The 21,168-nt window shown below is 37.3% G+C and overlaps 1 protein-coding gene across 1 annotated transcript; it reads left to right on the forward strand.

Annotated features, from left to right (window-relative positions):
* The first annotated feature begins 412 nt into the window (after positions 1-412).
* Positions 413-21,141, forward strand: LOC306871577 (uncharacterized protein). The gene is made up of 7 exons (XM_079419628.1): positions 413-549; positions 11,835-12,688; positions 14,307-14,358; positions 14,783-14,918; positions 15,839-15,990; positions 18,577-18,810; positions 19,664-21,141. The coding sequence occupies exons 1-7, from the start codon at positions 469-471 to the stop codon at positions 20,294-20,296; spliced, it is 2,142 nt and encodes a 713-aa protein (XP_079275754.1). The 5' UTR covers positions 413-468; the 3' UTR covers positions 20,297-21,141.
* Positions 21,142-21,168: the final 27 nt, after the last annotated feature.

The following is a 21,168-nucleotide window of genomic DNA, read 5'->3' on the forward strand; positions in this document are numbered from 1 at the left end:
AAATATAACTTTAACCTTAATTTTGGTCTCATCTTTGTAATTTCTCATCGTTTTAAGATTTAGATTGTTTTTAGATGATAGATGGATGGATGGATAGATAGAAATTTAAATAAGTAAAGTGTAACTGGCTCCACAGACTTCATTTTATAGCCTATTAGAGAGAGAAGTAAGGGGAAAACATCATTCTGTCAGAGTTGGCCACACATATATAAAGTAGCCTAAATGAAAACAAAATCTCTTCCATATTAGGACGTAGATTAAAGGTAATTCCACTCCCTAAAGCATTGTGCAATGGTATTAAGTGTTCCCATTCTCTCTCACACACACACACACACACACACACGCGTGTGTGCACGCGCACCGCCAGACCTCCGCTGCCGCTGCGTGCGCGCCCCCGCGCTCCCTCAGGTGAATGGAGAGAGGGAGAGGAGTCCTGCGTGCGTCTGCAGCCGAGCTCAAGTGACTAAAATGGGGCTTCGCGGACTGAGCAGCACGGGGGTGTTCCTGACAGTCTGCCTTCTGTGGGTGACTGGATGCTTCACCCAAAAAGTGAGTACAGTGTGTGGCAGTAGCCCACTTTCTCTTTTGTTTGTCTGCGGTTTGTCAAAATGTTTACAGCAGGGATTAAAGTATGCAGTATATAGTAGACTATGTGGAGCATGTAGTAGTTGAAGCACCTTTCAAATGTCACGTCTCTTGGTCTGAAGGGAAGTTAATTCGGAGGTTTGGGGAAGGAGTTGTGATGAAATGTGGAGCAGCTTGTGTGGTCTGGGTTCTGCTGAGAGGGGTCAGATAAATAACTAGAAATGAGAATTCAAATTAGCATAAAGGATAAAAAAATAATAAGGTGAGGTATAAACTGTTTTTTATGTTTTAATTAAACATCTATTAGTGTTTTCAATTCTTCAAAATATTTTTTATTAATTGTATTTTTCTTTCTAGAGCTTAATGTCAAAAATGTATATGGTGTACCTGTTCTTGTGGGAAATCTTGATATAAGTATCTTTTTACACAAGTAGATTAGACCACTCTTTACTACTCAGAGAATCAGTTTTACTTCAAAATATTATTCAGTGTTTTGTGCTCAACATATAACGTTAGGTGACAAGAAATAAATCAGGTGATAGACCCCTTTAGACCCTCATGATTTATTTATTTTTTTAATGTGCCATGTTTTAAACTTTATGAAGATTTTTTTTAGGGGGGGTAATCCTAAGAAAACCTTGATATTCGTAGCTCAAGAGTTCACGATATTTGTTCACGTGCATTCAGGGTACAAAGAAAGTGTTTTAGTACTTTTTACTGGTTGCTTACACCATGTGAAAATACATTAGAAATAGAAAATAGTATTTTTGTAAATGTTACTGAGAAAACGTTGTGATTTTGGGAACCTGTCTGCATGCATAGTACATAGTTGCATTATATATTGTTACATCATCTCATTGTCATAATAGACCAATTTTGTTTCTTTTTTTTTTTTTTTTTTTTTGGTGAGTTTATGAAACAGAAAGATATTCAGTGTTGTTTCTCAAACCTGTGTAAATATACAGTCATAGATCAGAACTGAAGGACAGGACCTTTCATATTCTATCAGTTCTCATCACAGAGGCTGTACATGGCTTATATAGCTTCTCACATGCTAGGAAAAGGAGAGTTTGGGAAATATGTTGTTAAGGAAAAGCTTAGTGTGTTTTCGAGGTGATTACCAGATTCCTGTGGAAAACGTGCTCCACTCATGCAATTAAACACATTGCTCTGTGGTCATTTCCACATGCTGCCTTTCACCAATACTTATTCCCTTCCCAGGCATGGATATGAGTTATTGATTCTTGTAAAGCAGAGTGATATTCCATACAAGGATATGCAGAGAGAGACATATTATGAGGTGCATTCTCTCAAGAAAAAAAAAATAAAAAGCAGTTTATGCAGTAATTTCTTCTGTGGCGCACAAAATAAAATAACTAATTTATTTTTTTCTACATACAGTGAAAGTCAGTGCCAACAAAGTCAGCATTCTCCAAAATATCTGGTATTTTCCACAGAAGAAAAGTGAATTCACAGGTTTCGACATTAGGGTGAATAAATGATGAAAGAATTATAATTGATCAGAAATCTCAGAATTATATAGTAATAGTAGTAGATAACTTTATCATTTTGACTGTGTCACATAAGGTCAAGGGCTATTTCTGAGGTGACGACCTGTCAGATTCAGTCATAATTCTCATCCTCCATAATTCTGAGAATCCTGAGCCACTAACAAAGGCTTTGTTGCATTGTTGATGTGCATAGCTTCAGTTACTGAGTGTGTGCTCCTCAGCAGCTCTGCAGTTATCTGGCCCCTCTAAATGCTCCCTTTGTTCAAGTTTATTTTGTATAACGCTTTTTACAAATCGTTGCAAAGCATTAAGTTGATTTTCAGAACTGTGCAAATCAAGTTTGCTGCATGGCCCTCACAATCAGATGAAGAAAAAAAGCTTTCTTATATGATATTATGTAAGAGAGGTTTAGATGCTTTTCATGGGTTTGTTCTCAGCAATGACAAAGAGTTTTCATGCAGGCCTTTCTCTAGTAGGCATCGATATTTTGAACAATGAATTAAGTTAATGAGTTAATGTGGTTAGCACTGCATAAGTCAGAAAATTCCAGCTTGCATGCATCTGTTTGTGTTCACATATTTATGCAAAGCACTTGCAGCTCTGTGAGTGATTTCTCTCAATTATTCAACCTCACCCCACCAATAATGTTGTATCACACCCACTCAATTCTGACATTTTCACCCAGCCGAATGAGAGTGGAGAAAGCCACTTGGAACAGTTTTAATGGGAGCAAACCACTAATGTGCATTTCCTGGCCATCAGAGTACATTCTGTGTGAATTTGGAGATTTCAGAGTTACCGTTTTGAATGATTTGTGGAGACTAACCACAAGAAATATAGTGGAAGTACTCCAGCTATGGTCTAGTTGTGAACAACTATTATAAGTATTGCTCTGGAAAATCTGGAAAACTAAATACCAAAACCATTTAAGTGAACTGCATAAAAACACAAACAAACATTAAATCAGGGTTTACGCTTGATAAGACTGCACTTCCAGAAAAAAACCTAGAATAAATAATACAAATAAAAAATCAATTAAATTACATTTTCAAATTTAAAACGGTTAAAAATATTTCATGCTTTTTCATTTTAAAATGTAATTAAATGTAAGTAGTTTTTATTGATTATTAGTGTTCATTCATTGCTTTCATTTACATTAATTAGTACATACAAAATCTGTTTCTGTGTGAAGTGCAGCAGCTACCACTGCTCTTTTCATCAAAATATTATTGTGAAATATTGTCATATTCCAGTCCTGCTGGCCTCAGTGTCCAGTGGCAAGCTATGACTGATGTAACCGGTTGTAACACATCATCACGGGCTCTCTGGGCTCGATAGTGCCTGGAACAGTCTCACTTTTCACAACCAATAAATAGCCGTGCTCCTCTTCCAGCCCCCTTACAGGGGCCCATAGCATGTTTATGGGGGACTCACGGGGGTGTTTGTGCATTTGAGTGTGTGTGGCAAAGGGGGTTAGGCTCTCTGCTAGCACGATTTCAGTAGTCATATTGTCAGCTCATGTTATCTCTGAAAGCTCTGTTGTGAAAACACTGTCAGTTTAACAGCTTATTTGACTTCTCACATTTCATAATGAGTCACATTTTTCTGTTCAAAGCCTTTAAGTACAGATAATGTTGGTGAGACAAGCAGAGAATGAATTATTGTAAAAATGACAATAAGAACAGAGTTTGTGAACAGATGTGTGTAACCTATCAAATACAAGAGGAAGTTTCAGTGGTGTTTTTCACATTGCAGTCCTTACTGCTAAATCTGCTGTTCCCTACGACAGCTGTGAGTTCATCTGGCACTGTTTTATTCTCACTCATTCAGTGAGTCAGCTACAGTTTGTTGATGTTAAAAGTGCAGGAGGCTTGTTTTTCAGTTCAAGAGTTGCTGTTGCACCAACAGAAGGAATAGATGCTGTAATTCAAACAGAAAAATAAAAGGTTACTAATAAATGAAAATATTTTGAAGGAAATGTATAATATCACAATAAATGTTTGCACAAAGTTGCATGAATACATTGTGCTTATATTGCTTATGCTTTTATTAGTAAACTGTGATCAGTAACATTAGATTGACATCTGTGTCTCTATGTATTAAATAAGGGAAAGCCCCATGGCTATCATGTATTGTAATTTTCCGGATATGTGTGTGTGTTGGCTGCATGTGAAGATCTGCTCATAACACGTAGTATCATTTTATACCTGCCTGCCTCTTTATAGTGTTTCTATAATCTGCCCACAGGGTTTATGGCGCCCTCATTTCTTGTGGACTGGTCCCTTGCCATATTCTCTTTCCATTGTTACCTTTGTGTTTCATATTCTCTTAACCGAGTCATGCTGTGCTATTTAAAATTGCAATTGATAGTAAAGTAAGTGGCAAGTAAAAGGATGAGGTTACACTTTTTCTTGAGTTTGAGTTTAACTTTTCTTCTGTTTTTTTTCTATTTTTTTATTTCCAATGTGATGTATTTTTTTAGTGAAACAGGTTGTTATAATCAGAAATAAAAATGTTGAGGGATACTTTTTATTACCTTTTATTTTATTAAATAAAAAGCTGGTGTTTCGGACTCGAATGTGATTTAATTTGGTTGTGGAGGGCTACTTCCCTCGTAGTCGTTGTTATCTTAAAATTTTGGGTATGTGGATTCAGTACAATTCACTATCTATGAAAAACATCACACTTTGAAAAAAATAAATCAGTAAAAACAGTATACCTTTAACATTAATACTTCTCACACATAACAACAAACATGAGATCATATGTCTTTAAAATCTGGAAACTATTTTTAAACTTTTCTTTTTAAAGAAATATTAATATTATAAATGACCTTGTAACTTTTTTTTTTTATGTTTTTGTTTGTGTGCATTAATGAAGCTGAAGCAGTAGAGAATTGCAATCTAGCAATGCCACTATTATAAGTTTGATTCCAGGCAAAGTTATCATGCTTGAACTGCTCAAATGTTTCGCTTTCAATGCAGAGTACATTGCCCTCAGAGGGTATCTGGGTAATTGCTGAGTTAACAAAATACATTCTTTTTTTTCTTTTTTTTTTGTGGGTTAGATTGACCCACGATCATCACAATCATAATAAACATTTTGAATACACACACACACATTTTAAAACTTTACAGGCATGTTCATGACCCTAAATGAGAAATTGTCACAAAAAAACTTATCCCAGGTCTCAATTTTTTCGGTTTGCGGGTCAAATTGATATAATACAAAGATTAAGTGATATTGTGTCTTTTTATTTAATTTTCTCTCTCTAAAAGATATAAATGAGCCCAAAAGCGGTGTATTAAGAAAGTAAATTGGTCAGTTGTGAAGTTTGATGTTGACTTTAAAGTCGTGGATTTTTTAAATGATACTCACTGACTAGTGAATGACTTTGAATGATCTGTCATTTAAGTGTGTATTGTTTGAGTGATTGTCAGAGGAGGAAGGGGGTCGTCAGCTCTCTTTTGATGTAGCACAACTGGGGCGCGATAACCAGCGGGACCTTATATAAATGCCTCCTACTTATTACCCTAGTTTCATTAAAATGCTATCTAACCAAACAGCGTAGCCTTCCAGTGTCCCCTGTGGGAGAAAAGACAACTTTACTAATTACGCCATGCTAGTGCGGGGCGATGATGTAACAGAGCTGGGATGTTTGGCATTATAAGAATGTCCCATTTCCTATTCCACACTGTGGCACTTTGGACACCATTCATGTGAAGTCTACCATGCATGGTACACTGCCCTAACCAGCAGATAGTCCTGTATTATGGCGGAGCCACGGTAATGACCCAATTCTATTTGTTTGGAGAGAGAGGGCGGTACTTACAAAAATCTCGCAAATCACTGCCAAAGTTTTCTTTTTTGTTGTCTTTTGGAAGTATACTTGATCATGTTGGACTCGTTGCACCACATGGTTTTCTGAGGGCAGATGGGTGGTTTGGTTGAATCAGGAACCTCTTTAGCACATTTAATTGAAAAATGGACCTTAACCAACTGCATTTCCCCTATTTCTGCTTGGAATAATCCTACATGCTTGTTTTGAACCTTTTTAACCTCTTGTTCCAGTTTAGCTTGCTCTCTGTCTCTCATATTCATGTGCATTGCTCAACTTTCCTGTTGTGCTAACCTGAAATCAGCTTATTTTACATCTCAGCAGTGAATGGCATTTGACCGGATCAAATGTCAGGCATGCAATTATTAGTGTAGTAGCACATAAACCTGAGGTAAACTCTGGACAACATGAGGCTTCGACCAACAGATCTCTGTTAGCTGAGTTTGATAAACGGCCTGAATGGAGAGACACATGGGGTGAGAATCAAGGGTAGGAGTGTACGCAGAAGAAATAAGGCAGTATGAAGAAGAAACATGCTTTGACCTTGTAAAGCTGATATTATTTACAGTGGCCTTGTCCATTTCAAGATGACTTTAGCACTAATCTCGCTTTGTCCTCCAACAAGAATGGTTTTTTGAAGTGGGTTGGGGCACAAATACATAGCTGACTGATTATGTGGCATCTTTTTTGATTTTGTTTATATTTTTCTGAAGAAAGACAAACATAAATAATGATGAAATGCAAAATGTTATAATAATATATACATCATGGATGACCATTATTCTTTAAGTACAATAAGTATTACTCACATTTGGTTTTCAACCTGTGGTAAAATTGGGAGTTGCATTGAAATTGAACCATATAGGGCCTTAAAATAAACACACCAAATAAAAAGTCTATTAAGAACCAGAATTATAAAATCATATTGAGATAACTTGAATATTTTATAAGTTGCAGGGACACAAACTTTGGAAAAATAATATTTATGGCACTCGGGCAGGTGTGATCTATCCAGTTGTTTTGATAGAAGGAAAGAAGATACATTTCTAGTTTCAACATTGATTTGTTTTTGATCAGTCATTCCTCTTTAAAAGAAAAAAGTATCAGCTGACCCACATTTGGTTTTTGACCACTGAAAATGTGTACAATTTAAGTTTACTCATAGGGCCTCACTGAAATCCCCAAATATCTGGAAATGATACATATATGGCCTTAAGATGAAGATACCAAACGAAAGGTTTATTATAAGTAAAGTAAAAAGTAAAGTCGTGACGTATTGTCAAGTATGGTGACCCATACTCGAAATTGGTGCTCTGCGTTTAACCCATCCAAGTGCATACACACAGCAGTGAGTAGTGAACAAATGCGCACACACACACACACACACACACACACCCAGAGCAGTGGGCAGCCATTTATGCTGCGGCACCCGGGGAGCAGCAAGGTTCGGTGTCTTGCTCAAGGGCACCTCAGTCGTGGTATTGAGGGTGGAGAGAGCGCTGGACATTCACTCCCCACACCTACAATCCCTGCCGGCCGGGGACTCGAACCCGCAACCTTTCGATTACGAGTCCGACTCTCTAACCATTAGGCCACGACTTCCCACGGAAGTCATTATCAACCAAAATCTAAAAGGAAATGACAATATCTATAATACAGCCATGCAACAAAGATTTCTAAATATTAAATGTGAAAAATATGCAGTGACTTGATTTTAATGGATAAGATTGTGAAAAGTGGATGTTACTGTACATATCTGAATCAATCCAGATATGAAAGTGTTTGCAATCAATTGATGTGAGGGTGAAAATAATAAGGTTTGAAGTTTATTTCACCCTCAAATTTCTGGGAATCACACAATGTGGTTTCTGAAGGCCAAATTCACCCTCAATGCTTTCTTAATTATCTTTAAAATCCTTCTAATATCCTTTTTTATTATAATTATTACAGCCTTTATTATTATTATTACTCACATTTGGTTTTCGACCAATGGTAAAATGGATAGAATTCAACAATTTGGATATTGAGATATGTGTTTCAATATCTATGGGATTGAAACACATTGGGGCTTAAAATGAACCCACCAAATAAAAAGTTTATTAAGAACCAGAATTATAAAATCATATTGTCTTTTTATTATATTAACCAACATTAAAATGCTGCATTAAGGCAAGATTTTAAAATCTACAGCTGTGCCTAATTAGGTCATATTGTTGGCTAACATTATTTATTTTCCTTCCCTGGCGATGTCAGTTGAAAAGGATTTCATTGAAAGTAATTTCAGAGGTAGTGCGTGTTTTATCATTTTGATAAAAGATTATCAAGCATTTCTTGTTGACTAAATCGTGACAATAAGACTTGGAATGTGTCTTTAGAAAGTAAACAGACTCAATTTCAACTTGACTTTAATTTCACTTTTTGTCCCGCATAATGCCGTCACTTGGGGCTAGGCTTGTTACCTGTCTGGCGTTGTTGAGGTCTTGCCGTTCTTTTATTCCCTCCCACAGTCCAGAACCAGTGCCAACAGGAAGCCCAATAAACAAACAGGCCCCTGCCAAGGTCTGGTTTGGAGTGGTCTAGCCCCGATTTCCATCTGCCTCCAATTATACCGAGGTCCCCTCATCCTGCACACCTGTGAGATATTACGAACAGCATGTCTGAAGCAGTACCTCACTGGGGTTAGCAAAGCAGCCAGCATATCCAGCTTTGATACCCGTTGAAGGAGAAAGGGTTGAATAGTTCAGTTTGGGAGAGGCAGACCGAAGCTAATTTTCTGAACAGAACATTTAGTTTTGTTGCTCAGTGGGTTTCTTTCACAGCTGTCTTTTGTTATTGCTCTGAAACGATCAAATTAGGGCAATGCTTTACATAGGTTTCTAGCATCAGACCAGCTACGACTGCCAAAATTGTTTACCTATGTTTAATGTTGCATCGATTGAAGCGGAGCAGCGCCAAAGATTTTCCCGTTGGTTTGTTGAACTCGTGCCATCCTCTTGAACTTTCGATGCTAGAACTACCACAGCCTATTAAGATGTTTTAGGAGCGTAGCACTAACCCCCGGAGCGCGGGTTCTGGGAAGAATTATCTTGAACAGTCTCCACTGCTATTACATGAATTGCAATTTTCTTTCAGCTTTTTTATCTTAATCTACATTCCAGTGGTGCAGAAATGTTCATCGTTGGTAATCTTTGTCTTTCCTTTGCTACCATGCTATTTTTAAAGGGGTCATCGGATGCAAAATTCACTTTACAAGTTGTTTGAACATAAATGTGTGTTGGAAGTGTGTGTACACATCCATCCTATAATGATAAAAATCCACCCAGTGATTTTTTTTTTTTTTTTTTTAATCCCCTTTCTCAAATCAGGCTGTTGTGAGATTCCTATCAGAATGGCGTAGTTCTGCACAAGCCGCTCCCACGATAGTTGATTGACAAGACCTGCTCTGAGTGAGCTGAGAGAGCTGTCTGCCATTGTGTTGACTCCAGTGCAGGGAAGACAAGAATGTCCAGATTAATTGATTGAGGTGTTTTGTTGTTGGATGTAATAATGAACATAGCAGTTGTCATTTACTCCCGACATCTGAGCTGCTGAAGATGCAGAGGATTAACGTTACTTTAGCTTTGAAAGGAATGCGGCGATCTCCGATCTACATAAATACGTCTTATGTTCACGCGAATCATTCGTGATCCAGCTTCATCTATAGAAGAAGTGAGTATAAGGGTTTTTTATGAATCTTTGCAAATCGCTTTTCCTAATAGCGTGCTAGTTAGCCAGTTTCACGGCTAAAGTAAACATTACTGCTCGTCACTCCACGGAAGAGAGGGGCGGGGTCAGCAGAGCTCATTAGCATTTAAAGCAACACGGACTAGAATGGCTTGCTAAAAACAGAGCTGATTTTGACAGGTTAAAAAGGGTGTTTTTTTACACTACAATTGAAAAATTTTAACCAAAGTATGTTATAGATTTTCATTAAGACCCTAAAGCAGGGATAGGCAACTTCGGTCCTGGAGGGCCGGTGTCCTGCAGAGTGTAGAGTCTGAGAAGAGTTTCCTCCAATCTTAATCAAACACACCTGCCTGTAACTTTCTAGTGATCTTGAAGAGATTGATTAGCTTCTTCAGGTGTGTTTGAATAGGGTTGGAGCTAAACTCTGCAGGACACCGGCCCTCCAGGACCGAAGTTGCCTATCCCTGCCCTAAAGAATCATATCAACTTTTGGAAAATGAGCATCCGATTACCCCTTTAAATGTGCTGCAATAAAGTCAACCTACCTTTCACATAGGCATCATGCAACTCTATGACCTCCAGATGAAAGTGATTTTACTATTTAATGTGCATAGTATTTTTACGATGATTGTTATATTCTGTCATTGCTTTGTACAGTTTGAGGACAAGGCCCCCCGTTTTCCGCAATAATATCTAAAGGCCTCCCTAATGAAAAATAAATATATTAACTACATTACTACATTTATTTCATGCCAAGTATAATAAAAAATTAATTTACATATTTATGTACTTAATAAAAATATCCTGCAATTGTACTTCTAGTATAGTAAACTGGTGTAAGTCAGCTAAATTGGAACAACTAATTGTGTGATTAATGTACTTTAATTGTGCGGAAGTAGTGCTGAGGTCCAGCTAAAGATATACTGAAGTATATTTGATTATATTATTGCAAGTATACTTTAGGTACACTTTAAATAACTTGCTTTTAAAGACCAATATTATTCAAAGATCATACAATCCTCATCTATAGTGACATTAAAACACATTTTAGGCTTAATATTAAGAAATGTGCATTGTGCACAAGTAGTTCTCCAAATAAAGTTTAATTATTTACATTTAGTCATTTAGCAGACACTTTTATCCAAAGCGACAAATGAGGACAGCAGAAGCAATCAAAACCAACAAAAGAGCAATAATGTAATTATAATTTTTATTTTAGTAGCCTAAATCTTAAATATGTTGTCAGTACATTAATATATTTTGAACTATACTTAGTATGAAATGTGTGTGTGTGTGTGTGTGTGTGTGTGTGTGTGTGTGTGTGTGTGTGTGTGTGTGTGTGTGTGTGTGTGTGTGTGTGTGTGTGTGTGTGTGTGTGTGTGTGTGTGTGTGTATCTTTTTTTTTTTTTTTTTTTTTTTTACTATAGGCTCCTTGCCCTAATTTTGTTTTCAAAACGTATTTCAATCTTGGAGTACTTATACTTTCTGTAAATTAAAAAAATAATTACAATAATTATGCATAAAAGAATTATATGATTCCATACGGTTTAGGAGATGAATGTTCTTCAGGGCTCCTACACTTAATTTTTACCCAATTAAAAGTGTTTTACACATTGGTATAACTAAATGTATGTTCATTATAAAAATGCCCATGGTGTTTTAACAGTTTATTAATTTACAAGACTTTTCCAGGTCTAGTAATCAAGTTTTTCAGATTAATGTACCTCATACAGGTTTATATCCAGGTTTTCCAAGACTCTGAGAGTCAAGACAAAGCGTTGTTGAGGGGGGTACCTATACAATTACACATTTTTAGTTAGATTTAGTTATTCAGCTAATTTGAAATCTTGTTTTATCTTGTTTATACCATTTTAAGTTATCTTAAGACCCCCTTGAAAGTCTGCCGAGACACCTCAATGTTCTTGACAGACACACGATTGTATTTCTTGTTGAAAGAGGAAGACAAATCAAGAACCTGCTCCAAATGTGAAGTATGTATGATTTTAATTTTATGGGATCTTTTAAGTTTGGATAGGAGACAAATATTCTGTCATGGAACATTTTGTGTGTCAGCAAAACCATGAACTAGGTCTCATGGTCCTGTTTTAATCATAATTTAGTTCCAGACGGTCACAGTGGAAATGCATCTGATGCTTTTTTCTTGTGTTCTTTAGGTTTACTTTGATTGTGGAGCCAAGGTGGATGTTGTGGATGTGCAGGGACTCATTCTGTCCCCTGGCTTCCCATATAACTATTCATCTGGAACTCATTGTGTGTGGCAGTTCTTTGTACCTGTTGGTCACCACCTAATCATGGAGATGTTTGATTTTGATGTCTTTGAGAGTCACGACAGTCCCACCACATCGGCTGCCGATGTGGACGAGTTACCGAACGATGGTGGCATGCTGGTATCGAAGAGCCTCGGAAGTCCTAAAGAACCCCAGTCCACACACCGAGAGGACGTCAAGCAAGTGGTGGTCCAAGAACAGTCCACCAAAATGGAGATGACCAAAGTTTCCAGTTCTGCCAAAATGCTTTCCGATTCCCCCTCGGCTCCACAAGCGTCTCTTCCAGTTGAAAACAGAAATTCAGTTTCCTCTCAGGCATCAATAGCAGCCATTGACTTTATCTCTTCAAGCCCACGTGCGGCCACAGAAACGGGTGACGCTGTGAGCCCTGAGACCCAGCCACCTTTGATTGATGCCTGTCCCCACGATGTTCTCTACATATCAGATCTCATCACCTTCTCCTCCCGATTCTGCGGCTCTAGACGGCCTTCTAGCAGTCAGTTAGTGTTTGGATCTGATGATGACATGGTGGAGGTCATTATGGAGTTGATAACCACTACCCACTGGGGCCGTGGTTTCGCTCTCCTTTTCCATTATCAGAATCAAACTCTGGAAGCCACAAGTGAACACCAGAGATCGCTTTTGACCTCGGACAGCAGAACTGGTGCACTGCTCGGTGCTGTAAGTGGAACAGTTGTATTTGCTGTGGCCCTTGCTTGCATCCTCTGTGTGATTTTCAGGTAAGGATGTTTCTTCTACAGTTGGAGAGATTTATTTGTAGTTGATCTGGAATTCCAGAAAATCCCATGCAGTGGCCATGCAAACATATCTGACTTAAGAGTTGCTAGGTGAACCAGTGATGGATGTGAATATCTAATGTCTGCATTATATATATATATACTGTACACTGCTGTTGAAAAGTTTGGGGTCAGTAGGACTTTTATAAGATATTGTTACTTCAGTAGGTATGCATTAAATTGATCAAAAGTGACATTTAAAGACATTTTATGTTACAAAAGATTTTTATTTCAAATAAATGCTGTTCTCTTGAACTTTCCAATTTTCAAAGAATTCTGATAAAATGTATCAGTTTCCATAAAAATATTAAGCAACTGATTTCAACATTTGTAATGTCAAATGGTTTCTGAAGCTTCAAATCAGCATGATTTCTGAAGGATCATGTGACACTACGGACTGAGGTAATGATGCTGAAAATTCAGCTTTGCCATTATTTGTAATAATTATTTTACAATATTACTGTTTTCACTGTATTTTTGATCAAATAAATGCAGCCTTGTTTGCGCTTACGTTTTTCTTCAAAAACATAAAAAAAAACAATCTTACTCACTCCAAACTTTTGAATGGTGGTGTATTATTTCTTTTTACTGTGCATTGTGAAATTATATATAATAATGTGACATTTGTAATATAAATGTCATCCTGACATGTAGTCAGCATTTCATACCCTCGCTCACAGTCCATAACCTGCTATCAGTATCACAGTTATTCACTTTAGAGTTAGTAGCATACACAGTACCATGTCCGTGACAACGTAAGTCAGACGAGCTGGTGTTGACTCAGCTGGAGGTATTTTTCACCATTGTTGGCAGCTTAAATCAAGTCTTTCTTCTCCTTTTTGGGAAACACTTTGATGTTAAAACACTATTCATACCTGAGCATGTTGATGCTGCCGCACCTTGCATTAAACTAAATGCACAAAAGCGAGGTGCAGTCACACAATACAGAGAAGAGAAAGCGGAAGAAATATAAGAAGCCGAGAGAAAGGGTAGAATAGAGAAAACGAGAGGCCATTGTCCACAAAGATGTTTCAATTGTTTGTTAAAACACAAGCATGACGTTTCAAAGAATCCATCATGTAAGATTCATTCTTAGCTGGTCCCAGTGGGAATAAACTGTGTCACTTTTGACACTCACAGAATTGATTTATGAAGCCTAGAATTACTGAGCGGAAGTAATTATTTTCCCCAATGTCTTTCATTGTTTCTGTTTACAGAGGGCCGTTTCAGTTTAGTTTTTTTCCTGTTACTAATTTCATCAGCAAGTGAAATTATGTTTTCTTTACTGATGACATGACCTTACTAGAAGTCATGCAATTACATTCAAGTTTACAGCATGAATCATATAAAATATCCAGTTCACCTTTCAACACGCTCCTACAAAATTATACTGGAGCGGTGTACTCTGAGCAAATCTGAAATTAATTTGAGTGTGTGTGTCCTAGCAGATTTTATAGCAGATATTGAGCTGAGAGAAGTAAACAGTTATTTAATGGATCACCTAATAACCAATAACAGTAATTAAAAGCCAACAAGATGATGTTCCTTGTTGTTTTCCCAGGCCGAAACTATGCGCAAAAGGAGCCAATGCTTCCTCTTCCATCAGCTCAGAGGTAAACAGTCATCATATGTTCTTCTTTCAGATGGACCCCACCTTTATGAAAGATGAGGAGGAGTTTGTACTGCATCCAGGGTCCAAAATGTTTCGCCACACTTGGCAATGAGTGAATTGATTAAATGTACCATCCATAAATGATGCATATGGGGCATGAAACTTCAATAATTAAAATGTATTTTGTATATAAAATATTGCGTATAAATTATTTTAAGCTTTATTGTTTAAATTCTAAAAATTGCTCCTTGCATATTATATACTTAAATGCATGCATGTGTGTGTGTGTGTGTGTGTGTAGATAAGCAGACTTGATCTCTCACAGAAAATGTGAATGCACAGTGATTTTGTGCTGTCATTTGGTGCTTTGGCGAGTGATTATTTTGGTCGCTCATGTAGAAATAATGTGAGGTATTGTGTTGTAGGTTCCAGAAGGAGTGCTAAATTCAGCGGCGGATGTGAGTGAACTGCAGATGGTTTCTCCCAATCACTTGGAGCAGCAGCCGGGAACAGTGATCGACAACAACAACCGTTCCCTCGACCGCAGTCTGTCCCATACAGGTGCTTAGTGTCTCTTTATCGTCCCACTGCCTCATTCTGTTTTCCCTTCTACATCGCTCCCTCAATCCACGAATCTATCTCGCTTTCTCTCTCTCTCCCTCCCCTTCTCTCTCCCCCAAATGTATTGTTTTCTTCATTGATGTTGTCAGTTGAAGGGCGCTTTGGGGTCACTGGGTTGTTTTGGTGAAGCTGTGGAGTTCATTTGTCCCCTTTCTGAACCTATACATTGAGATGAATTAGTCTTTTCTGGGAACAGACAAAGGCTAAATTACTGTACTTCAAGACCAGTATAACAAGACTACCAGAGCTCCATTATGGTGTAGATTGCAGAAAAATGTATTTCCTCCTGTGTTCAAACCACATGGAAGTAATTCTAAAATTATCTAATTGTTAAAAGAAGTTTTTTGATCTTAAAAGAAACATGTTTCAATGTAAACCATTTACGTGAGGCAATATAAAGCCATTTGTTTTAGATGTCTCTACTGAAACAACAGAAGGTGCATTTTGAGCCTTGGATTTTTTTAAGCAAATTTATATGTGAAATAATAATAATGTGAAAATTATGTGAGGTTTCTCAGTAAATAGGGACACAAATGCTGCATTTTCTGTAGAAACTATGCATTTTAAAAATCAGGAAAAAAATCACAGACAGAACGTTTGATATTCTGTTTAGTGTGTAATGATTTTTTTTATTGCAGTATCATTAGTCCTATAATGATAAATAACTATTACGCCCGATCCTAAATATGTGGATCCAGCCTTTAAACCTGTGTTTGTTGATGACTGATGTGACTTAGGTGGGAAAATATGATGTTGTGAAAGTTCAGCAGTAACCTTTTCAAATGCATGTTAACCTGAAGTATTTAAAGTAATTTTTATAAATATGACATTCCATATGTTCTCTGTTTTGTGCTCTGAAGGGTCTTCAGTAAATGGAGCATGTGACGTGTCAGAGAAGACCACTCTAGAGCAGTTCTCCAGTGGTCTGACTGAATTAGAATTAGGCACAGATGAGGTTTTTGTCATCGCCTCTGCACCCAACTCAGCCCAGCTGCCCTTCTCTCCACATACTGTGAGTACATTGCTACATCCAGAAATGGATGAGAAACTTTAATATGTTTTGTATATACACTACCATTCAAAATGTTTGGGGTTAAAAACAATAATATTGTGAAATATTAATAAAATTATTTTAATATATTTTAAAATGCAATTAATTCCTGTGGCAAAGCTGAATTTCAAAGTCATTACTCCAGTCTTCAGTGTCACATGATCCTTCAGGAATTTAATATACTGATTTGGTTATATATATAAAAAAAGAACAAAAATTCTTAACGAGAAAATCTTTTGAATCAAACTTTTGCATGTACTTGTGTAATATTTGTTCTCATTAAGCCACAAAATATTAAACCCAGTAGCTTTTATCTGAATGAAAAAAACAAGCTCACTTTTGAAGCAGAATCTTTCATGAAATTTAAGGTATAAAACATTAGATATTAAAAAAGCCTTTTTTAACATTATTTTTATATTTTTTATTACATTTGTAAGTTCCTATGTTGTTCACATTTCTTATTTTATGTATGCATTTTATTTATTTATTTATTTATTTTTAAATGTAATACAGTAATCAGTGATGATATGATTTTGTCCTGATGTGCAACAAAAAAGGGTTATCAAAGTTTCTCCATTAGGAACGGTGAGGGAAACTGATTTCATACATCCACTGAAATCACAAAATAAACAACTGATTTAAAGTGAAGTTTGTTTTGAATAAATGTCCTGCGCATTTTTATTTTTTTTTTTCAGATGCCACCTGGTTTGATAGTTTGTTGTCTAATGCAATGTGTTCAAATACTTTTGAGGGTCACTCTGCTGTCTTTTTATATATTTATATTATTTATATAAATATGGTGCTTCTTTTATTGCTCTCATAGCACTATAAGAGATACTCTGTTTACTTTTGCTTTGTAGTTTGAAGTGTTCTTGATGACACTGAATTGTTTTCAGCTTGAATGGCTGGTGCAGTGTAGTGCGCTGATGGAGGCCAAGCTTCATGGTGTGTGGTGATGTTCTGGATGAGGGGCAGAGAAGTAGCTCTTCACTAGAGGCTGCTGGGACGTAGAGACTCTGGCAGCCGGAGGGGAGCTGGCCCGCTAATAGCTCTGACTAATGAATGCTATCCGCCTGTAGCCAATTTCCCAGCTCAGCTCTGTGTGCTTCTGTGCAAGTGTGTGGTCCATGCTGCTTTGGCTCTGAAATGTGGCATGAAAAATCTGCCAAGCGGTGCCATCCGAGGAGGTTTGTGAAGAATCAGAAACCTGCATCTCTGGTGTCCGGCTGCGTGCCTGCTAGCTGTTTGGCACTGCAGTTTCTTCATCCTTTTTTGTTTTTGCCTTTGCCCCACAACCGGACAATTTTGTATTGTTTTGGTTAAAAATATGAAACCTTGCCAGAACAGCTCAAGATTAAATCCGGCATAATACTCGTCTAGACATGGAGAGCTGTTGGAGATCATGTGTGAGGACTGTCAAACTCCTACTGATGAGAAAAGCCCTTCTGATACTCACCCACACGCTGCACATGTCCGATTAACAGCTGACTGACACATTTGGAGGTCTTTGCCTGTCGTGGACCCCTGTCTCTGCCACAGCGCCTGAAACTGGTCAGAGCAGGAGAAATTCTTTTCAATCTTACTAAAGCAACTCCTGAAGCAGCAGCTGGTCCCTCTGACTTCAGCAGGTTCATACTGCTCTGAAAGCTTGAAATCCAAGCCAAATTCTCACATTTATTACTTTTACACTGATGCAAGTTTATTCATAATAAAATGTCATTTCTAGCTCCTTTGAGCAATTTTTGGCCATTTATAAAGCTGAAATTATTTAGTTTCTGAATGAGTCCGGTGGGGAACTTTGTAAGCCGCTTTCCTGCTTAATTAATTGTATTATCACGCTAATAACAGTGGTATTATAGATTATGTTGTGCAATGTTAATGGATTCCTGTTTTCTCAAATATTTGTAATTTCCCCCTTTTTTTGTTTTGAGATTTCCTTTTTGGTGTATTTTTGGTTTGTTTTTTTTTTCTTGTTATATCAATTTGATAAAAATACAGTAAAATCAGTAATATTGTTACAACTTAAGTTCTATTTTATTGATTTTTGTTTTAGTCATTTATTTGTGTTGGCAAAATGGAATTTTCAACAGCCATTAATAGCATTTATTTGAAATTTTGCACCTTTATTGTCATGTTTCATCAATTGAATGCGTCCTTGCAAAAAACATTTATATACATTTAGATTTTTTCATTTAGCAGACACTTTTATCCAAGGAATGCCACAACAACAATTCATCATAAAGAGGCAAATAAAAACAGGAAATGTTTATAATACAAAGTTTCAGACATTGTTCAGATTAGAACAAGCTAAACAGGGAGGGATTAAAGAAAGAGAAAGCAAAGTTGTTGTTGTTTATTTGTTTGTTTTTTGCAAGGATGCAGTTATGTTGACGAAAGAAACAAGATTTTCAGCTGTCACTTGAAAACTGTCAGGAATCCAGCATTCTGGTTGGGGGTGGGAAGATCATTCCACTGTTCAGGAATGGTGGACAGAGGGATTTTTTTGTACAGGATCTACTTCTCCTAAATTAGTCCTGTCTTTTATAGCAACGAGAGCGTTTTCTGAGACACAGTGACACGGGACCCAGCCGTCCCTTCGACTGGCCGACTCCAGACCAAGCTTCTGTGACACCGAGCAGCCAGGCCGGATCGACAAACAGCACACGACCACGAGCATGGAGTGTCCGAACCTTCCAGGATCTCCTTCCTCCTCTTCCTCAACTCCATAAGAAATGGTGCAGCTGGAACTCTACCAGCCCATTCACCAAGCTGGTGGACAGTGTGAGTATTGATGCAGAAGGCATTTTTAGCACATTTAGCACACAAAAATATGAATTAAAGTTCATTAGTGAGAAATTTAAAGACCATGTGCTTTGTATGTTTTTTTTATGCAACTGTAAAAAAAAAAAAAAAAAAAAAAAGATTGACAACCTATCATTTGAACACATAAATGTACTCCTAATAATTTTCATGGTCTTCATCATAACTTCATCATATTGTTTTCCTAAAGACTCTTTAATTAACACACACACACACACATGTTGGTTTTTGTGGTTTATGGGGACTCTCCATAGGCGTAATGGTTTTTATACTGAACAAACTGTGTGTGTTATTGCCCTACACCAACCCTACACCTAAACTTAGCCCTCACAGGAGACTTTGTGCATTTTTAGATTTTCAAAAAAACACCATTTAGTATTTTTAAGCCTTTTGAATTACGGGGACATAGGCAGTGTCCTCATAAACCACCTTCATATTGTAATACCTCTGTCATACCCATGTCATTATACAAATTTGTGTCCTCATAAACCACATAAACATGCGCGCACACACACACACAAAAGATAGAAATAACTGACTTAAAACCATTTTTTAGCTGGTGAAAATACTGGTGGTGTTCTAATCATTTTGGCCACCACTCTTATATGAAATACATATTAAACTGAACTGTAAACCATAATTCTTTTAATTTGGGATTATTTAATGAATATTTATTTCAATTAGACATTTACAAAATATTTGTCACTTTTGATCAATTAAATATTGAATTCCCATTCCTGTTTTTTTTTTTTTTTTTGATTCAGTAGTGAAAAAACTGAGTTGTTTTGTTTGTTTTTTGAACTGTGACACTCAGGGACTCCCAAGCACTGCTACAGACTCTGGAAGAGGAAAGGTCCTATCTGATGCTCCTCTTCACAGTCCTGCCACCAGCTGCCAGTCCGACTCCTTCACGAGTAACGCCTCTTACCCCCTGACTCAATCCGCCCAGCGCCAGCGACGCCTCAACTCCACCAGCAACCTCAGACGCTCACGGTTCAACGCTCCCTGCTTCGGCCTGCTCTCCGGCACATCCGAGTTCTCCAAAGCACAAACCAATGGAATTACGTCCCCAAACACGCTCTCAGACACCAGCGGTGCCCTTGCCAGCCAGCTGCAGGTCAAAGATCAAATATCAAGCGTTGAGGATGACCACGTCACTGTACCAGTGTTTGCCATCTCAGAGGAGGAAGACCAACAGCCTCTAGTCTCGGCAGAGCATCCCGAGAAGCCTTTGCGGATGAACGGACAGATGTTTGAAGGCACAAAGATGCCACTGCTATCAAAAAGCCAAGCTCCCAGCATCCAACCGAGCTCTTTAGTGAGGGGAGGCCGTGGAGATGCAGGATCTTTCAGGTCTCTCTTGTTAACAGTGACTCCAGAAACAAAGTCTGCCAGTGCCGTGAAGTTTGAGTATGATGGTCATGTGACCAATTCAGCCAATAAATGATATCAACGGGACTGAAACCTCAGCTTATGAGCTGCTGTTCCAATATGCCAAGTTTCAAATGGGTTTGTTATGAATATTGGCATGAATGAAAAATTAAAGCACTTATTGTTCTTTGTGTTCTTGTATCTGCACATTTAATTATAAAGTATAAAACCACCATCTAACAGTATATTTTATTACCTGCAAATGTATGTATATGATAAACGTTTAACCAAGATCACTTAATGTTTCTGCTCACTACTGAGAGTTTAGAGTTGTAGACCGGCTGCATTGTTATTTTCATTATGAAATTCCATGTTTCTGCTCTATGAACAATGCAGCTTGTTCTAATCCCTTTGCAACCCGTAGAAGACCAATTAGCTGGTCTGGTAGAAAGCTGCTTGGCATCTCGCTTGACTTCCACATTTTGTTTTTTGTAATTCACTATGGGTCCAATACACATTTTGTACTGTTAAAAAAAGTTAGTAAATCATATACGAATGGAAATGGCATATATTGTTATTTCTCAAGGGACATAACCACTGAAAATGTCATTTTGACTTGTTTAAACGTTGTTCTACGAGTCATTTTAATCAAGTTACTGTTTTTCACCTATATCACTATGTGCCTTGTGGCTATCATCTATGCTGCTAAATATGCACTGATGCAATACCTGAAATTGTGTATACAATCATATTTTTATAACGTTTGCAATTTCATAACTGTTTTCTTTATATGGTGTTTTCCTGAATGCAGTAATATTGTCAACTGTACTGATTTTGATGGATTATAAAGGGAACTGATCACCGTACAGACATTTAAAATGCAGTAACTAACATGTAATGCAAATAAAATATTGTATAGTGATGTTGTGTGGTGCTGTATTATCGTGT

Source organism: Barbus barbus, assembly GCF_936440315.1.
Source record: "Barbus barbus genome assembly, chromosome: 6".
NCBI lineage: Eukaryota > Metazoa > Chordata > Actinopteri > Cypriniformes > Cyprinidae > Barbus > Barbus barbus.